The 6,424-nt window shown below is 45.9% G+C and overlaps 1 protein-coding gene across 1 annotated transcript in view; it reads right to left on the reverse strand.

Moving 5' to 3' along the window:
- Window positions 1–5,434, reverse strand: part of lgr6 (leucine-rich repeat containing G protein-coupled receptor 6) — a 38,029-nt gene extending 32,595 nt beyond the window's left edge. The window contains exon 1 of the mRNA XM_005732503.1: window positions 4,861–5,434. Coding sequence (XP_005732560.1) covers window positions 4,861–5,105 — 245 coding nt within the window. The 5' untranslated portion in view covers window positions 5,106–5,434. The remainder of the gene's footprint in view (window positions 1–4,860) is intronic.
- Between the last annotated feature and the right edge of the window lie 990 nt (window positions 5,435–6,424).

Here is a 6,424-nt window from a genome sequence, read left to right on the forward strand (position 1 = left end):
GTCCCAGGACAGGACAATGCCTTCTCTGTAGTGGAAAAGAGAGGGCTAGTGCACTTGCACAGTTTCATGCACATACAGTACACACACACACACACACACACACACACACACACACACACGTGCACATGCACACAAACAAATATTCCCATGGATTCCCTGAGCTGGAAAGAATAGGAATCTGGGCCATGCAGCCAATCTGAATTCTCTCAGTCAGAAGCAGGCCTTCACCCCACGACCGCACATCACAGGGAGAACATTCCTAGCGCCCCGTGTCATACTTGCGTCACACTGCCATCACACGAAAAACACAGATTTACATATTCAGTCAGTGGGCCAACAAGGGCCAAACAGTTTAATTCAGTCCCCATAAGCCCATCATGTGCAGGCTCTTGTACACATAAACTACAAAAACTTCCTCCACTTTGCTTTTCTGCTCTCTGCCTCCTCCACCCTAGTTCCCTTCAAGATCTTGTGTCATGATTGCTTTCTACTTTTTTCTAAAGGACAGGATGTGGAGCGGTAGAGTACACTATGGCCTCTGTGTCTTCTTTGCTTGCTGTTCCTGAGGGAATTACCATTGTTTCCATTGTTTTTCTGTACCTGCCTACCTACCGTCTGTCCCTGAGCAGCGTTTAAAAGCCTCCCAGGTCGTTCTCAGGAAACCACAAACCAGTGCAGTTCCTTCACCCTTCTGGCATAAATATCACTTAGCAATCGGAAGTGGCTTTTTTCAGCCAGTGTTCGTTGCATGAGCTCCAGGGAATCTACTGTAGGAGAGCGCTGAGTTAACACTTTGAGGGTTTGAGTTGAGGAGAGGACAAAGGAGTTAATGAAGGATGAAGAGCATGAAAAGAAGGAAACTATGGTGCAGTTGATTTCTTCCTCTGTACAACTCTCTGATCACCATTGACAGCTGTTTGGCTTGTAGTCTAAACAGCTCCTCCCCAACTGACATGCACATTAACACCTTGAAGAAAAACAATGAAGTGACACCATCTGAGTACACACCCTGTGCTGTTCTTATTCCGCCGCCCGAAGGTGTAGCCATTGCTAGGTCTTTTCAATCAATCACTGCACAGGGATCACACATTTGCACTGCGTGAGCAGACCGTCACCTGTTCTGTAGATGAATAGGTGAGGGGGGGGGGGGGGCAGGAGAATGGCCTAAACGAGGTAGGAGGGGAGTGTAGTTGAGGCAGGGTGCTACCGTAGATGTCTGGAGCCAGGACACTGATGCTGGAGCTGATATCTTCTCTGTGAGGACCCTCCACTCTTTGTACACACACTCAAGCACACACACACACTCACACACACACACACTCACACACACTCGAGCACACACTCAAGCACACACACACACTCACACACACACTCACACACACACTCACACACACTCGAGCACACACACACACTGTTCTCTTTTTTTCTTCTATGCACTTATTTCTGCTCTCTCTCTCTGTCAAATACATTTTCTGTTTTCTCTCTGTTTCTTGCAGACATGATGTTTACAGTGTGAGCTCCGGTCACTCACGATAGGAATCATTCCATCAACATAATGGCTAAATGACACGCACACGACTGCTACTGCCACGGTCACCACACAGGGCAGGATGTTGTCCCCTGCATGCGTATATATAGAATGTGTGTGTGTGATTTTTATTTATTTATCTTTTTGCCCCTGCTAAAGCAGAGTGTTCAAAGCTGTCCAATGCACATTTATTTCTGTGGCACCAATTGGTTCCCTTTTAATCATATTTTTATCTCTCCATTATTCTTAGATTCTTGCTTCACCTCCACTGGCTAGAAAAAAATCCCCTTTGCAATCTGGGTGGTCTTCACACACAAACTCACACACACACACACACACACACACACACACACACACACACACACACACACATGCAGGCGTGCTCACACACTCCTCAGTTTTCCTCTGCCTGGTAATGCGCTAGCTGTGGTTTCCTGGCCCCAGCCAAAACACTGTTAGAAGTTCACCGCACTTACCGCTACCACTAGGCATCACCTAAATGCTTCTCAACTCCGGTCCAACCCCAGACCCAAATACACTCTTTTCCACTTACGCTCACACTGTTCAAGTAAGTGGAAGACGTGTAAACATGCGCACCTGACAACCGTAGAAACAGAGCGTATAGAAATATTACCGGATATCATATTAAACAGATAACGAGGGCATTAAAAAACATTGCTTTAACTATGTATAAGTCTATAGGTGGAAAGCCAACTAATTCACTTGCTCCTAACTAAGATTTGTGGTAGTCACACTACTCACCATCCTTTATGGCGTTTGACTTGTTTGCTGCTACACTTTAAACCACACAGGTCTCCAAACTACCGTACACGGTGTTCTCGCACTCAACACACATCCACACACACTCACAGAGACAAGCACCCCGGGCACTGCCTTTCCTTCCTAATGCGATATCAAAGAGAAGGTCTTTCAAATGATCTCACATGACAGCTCATTTCAAGCATTGCCCACGGAAACAATTATTGCCATAAATCTCTACCCACTCCGCTGCTAGCAGCTCCAAGCACCTTTGCCTCCCAGTGGCAACATTCTCTTGCAGAATCAACCTGTAGTCGCCTCGGTGTTATGATTCAGAAAAAGAGAGAAAAATTTCCCTGATTACGACTTAATTATGTTTATGCCTATATGCAGTGGGGTCGTCCAAGTGTGCAAATAAACACTTGAAAATCGAGTGAATCATGCATCGCCTGGTTTCTCCTCTCAAGTCGCTAGCATGTGCATTTCGGCTCACTTTGAAGAGCTCTCCGATGACATGGCCGAATGATGTCATATACTTTCACAGAGTTGTGTGGATGTGGTTTATAATGTGGACTGTTCCCAAGCAAATCCCTGTGACCTCCACAGCCTACAGTATGTGCTTGGAGGCTAATCCAGAGTACACGTCGCAGCGGGGCGTGCTGGACAGTTCTGCAGATCCTGATGGGGATTGGACCGGCTCGCCGCTGTTGTAACCTTTTATGCTCGAGGATGAAATGAGAAACTCCAGCCTGCTGTGCTGGCTGCAGTTGTTTTCATGCAGTGTCTGAGTTTGGGAGAAGCTTGTTGTTTTGTTTGTGTTTGAAGAAGGAAACATTTCGTGTGCACTCTCCTGATTCGTTGTGGCATCTCTCCTGCCACCCCACATTCCATCTTCTCTCTCCTCTACAACTAATGTGTTGACTGTGTGTGGGCGTGTGCGGTTGGTCACTGAGTTTATTTATCTTATTCTAAATCAGCCCTCAAACGCACTAATTGGTGCAGTTCCACCGTTAGGGAACGAGGGGAAATGAACAATTAAGCTTGTGTTTGTAGGAAATGATGTGTGTTTGTGTGTAGATCTGTATGTTTGTGTGTGGCTTGGGCGCAGCACTTAAGATGAGCGCAGATCTCCACCGAGGGAGTCTCATGTCATCATTGTTTTTGCTCTAGAGGAGGACTGAGGGGCTCAACGCGCTCCCTTTAAGATCAAGCCTGCCTTGGGTGTGTACGTGTGCTGACTTAGCTGTGTGACATGCAAGCATTGTTAGGCCAAAAGCCTGATGTTCTCATAGGTAGAGCGATTCCTGGACGCAGTAAGAGACCATATTTCACCACCATAAATGTGTTTTAACTTTCAAAAGAGCACAGTGAGATTTGGCCATCACTGGCTCCCATGACAGCACAAGAGGCGAGCATCATTCAAGCGGAGTTCTTTTATGCACCTCTCTTAAAGTCGTTTGCTACATAAACTCTTGATCTTTCTCCCCTCCTCCCGAATTCTGCTCCTCTGCTCTCGAAATACTTGCAGAGCCCCTAGTGAGAGCTTCTCTATCACGCCCTGTTTCCTGGATTTGACTTCTATGACTTTAGTATCAGTTATCACAAAGTGTCTGTAATCTGTCCTCTGAGGTCTTACGCAGTAAAGCAGTTAAAGATCTGGCTTTAAGCCACGACAGGGTGGTGTATGAAACTATCTTTTACATAATATTATGTCTAGAGCTTCTTATTACCCTTAAAGTGGCTGGAATTACATTTTTCATTGTATTTACAGCATCTGCCGTGCGCTCTAGCCAACGTATACGAATGAAATTTAAAAATGCTACTGTTGTTCGGTGTTTGGAAATGAAGTGTCACAAAGGAGTTATTTCATCAAGATATTTGTTTGAAAAAACATAATTAAATGAGCCTTTCCTGCACGTGTTTCTGCTCTTTTCTTTGCCACTGTGCTTTTATTGCAACACAGTGTGACACAGAGTAGCGGCAAAGCTGAATGCTCAGCCTTTTACACGTTTGGACATCTGTGTTCAAACCCTTCTTGATTCACGCGCACACAAAAACATGCTTGTGTCAAGTGCTTGCAGCTCACACACATGCATGTGTACGCACAAACACAAAAGGCGCAGCATACACGTGTGCACACAAACACACAGTCTCTCTCGTGGCATGCCTCCAGTTGGAGCTCAGAAACCTGACACTGAAAGTGGTCCAGTTATTTTGCCATAGTGGCCAGCACACACGCTCTCTCGCTCCCGTGCATACACATGTTCCCGCCTGTCCATTTTTATCTGCATGTGGGCTTTGCCAGTGCTTCACATCCAGCCAGCTGTTGCCCACTGCTCTATTTTTACAAAATGATGGAATACCAGCCACATCTCGGCAGCATTAATTCATTTTTCAAACAACACTGAAACAAATGGGTACCAGACCGAGGTGAGTGAGAGGAGGATTGAAGATCAAGGTTAGGACTCAAAACACGAGGAAGATGATCAGTGAGGTAAAGGACACACAGGGTGAAAAACGTCATAAAACAACCAGAGAGTCCTTTGTTGTTCCAACAGTCATGTGTTACTCACAGGTATGTGGTCAGCGGGCTGAGGTTGGCTGGCACAGATGATAGTCCCATCTCTGAGCAGTCAACCATGATAAAGATCCCGTCTTCTTCACAGTGGCACGGAGATGGGCACATTGTTGCCGCTGTACCCTGTCTGTCCTGGATCCGTCCGTACCCCCACGCTCCGGGGGCGGACCCCCAGACTCCTCCGGCCACACAGAGAAACAGAAGCACAAGAGGCATGTCTGGCTGACCACCTGTCTGCATCTGCACCTGTGGACTTTCCCGACTTGTCTCACTCTTTTCTAAGATGCAGCGCTGATAAATGAGGAGTTTCTTCCCTTCTAAGTACTCCGTCGCTCTTCTAATGCCCCTTCCTATCCTTTTCTTCACTGCAGGTTGTCCACACTGTAAATCTGTCCTGTCAAGACACTGACCTATTCATCTCTGTTTATTTACCTCTCTGTCACTACTTCAGTCCCATTGGCTCAACTTTATCTAGCTCCTCTTCCCTCTTGTCTGTCTCCTCTGACTCTGGCCTTGCCTTTTCACTGTCTTTCTCTCCTTGTATGTATCTCTTGCTCTCTCGGTCTCTCTCTCCTTACCTATTGTAGAAGGAGCGCATGAGTTGTGAATGAGCTACACTCATTGGCCCACAATTTAGTGGGAGGGACCCGCGATTCTCAAACTCTTCCCTCTCGTTCTCCCTCTCTTCCCTTTCCCATTCTTTACTCAGGCTGAAGAGAAAGGGTGAGCGTGCAGTTTGAAGAAGGGAAAAGGGAAGAACAAGGTAACTGCAGTACGGTGCAGTACAGTGCAGTACAGTGCAGTACGGTGCAGTACGTGCAGTACAGTGCAGTACGGTGCAGTACGTGCAGTACGTGCAGTACGTGCAGTACAGTGGTGTGCGACAAGATTGATTGTGAGGCCTTATAAAGCCCCTGTGAGGGAAACTTGGGAAAAATGAGGTATTGTTTTCAGTTGATATAAGTTAAAGCAAACTCTGGAGAATCAGAATGAAAAGAGTGTGTGTGGATGTATGAGAGTGATACAAAGGGTCAGAGTGTTGTGACGGCCCATAATATACATGGTAAAAACTAAAGTGAATGTCTATGTTTTATGTAGTATGTTTCATAAAGCTCACATGTGTCATAATAAGGGAACTCAGATGTGCCACTTATCTTTTTTCCACGTGCAACTTAAGTGTACATCAAGTGAACATATAAGAATTTTTCATGAATTCATGCCTATAACATGAAAGCATATGAAAGCAGACACTTACATGTGTAAACTATATTGTGACAAATATGTCTTACAGTACAAACATTTTCTTGGATGCCATTTCCAGTGGCTTGCAAGTGATTGAAGGAAATTGGAATTCTGACTCTTCAGCACCCCTCAGTACCCAGAAAGAGCAGAATCGAGCGTCTCGTAAGTCCCACCTTCTCAGATTTCTGCCTGCTGGAATGTTGCAATTGCACACACTCAAAAATGCTCGCATGCAAGCATGCACACATGCACACATGCACATGGATGCCCACAGATAAATTACAGATCATGAGTGACCGGTCCAAAGGATCTCACAT

Source organism: Pundamilia nyererei, unplaced genomic scaffold, assembly GCF_000239375.1.
Source record: "Pundamilia nyererei isolate P.nyererei 1_Seehausen unplaced genomic scaffold, PunNye1.0 scaffold00047, whole genome shotgun sequence".
Lineage (NCBI taxonomy): Eukaryota > Metazoa > Chordata > Actinopteri > Cichliformes > Cichlidae > Pundamilia > Pundamilia nyererei.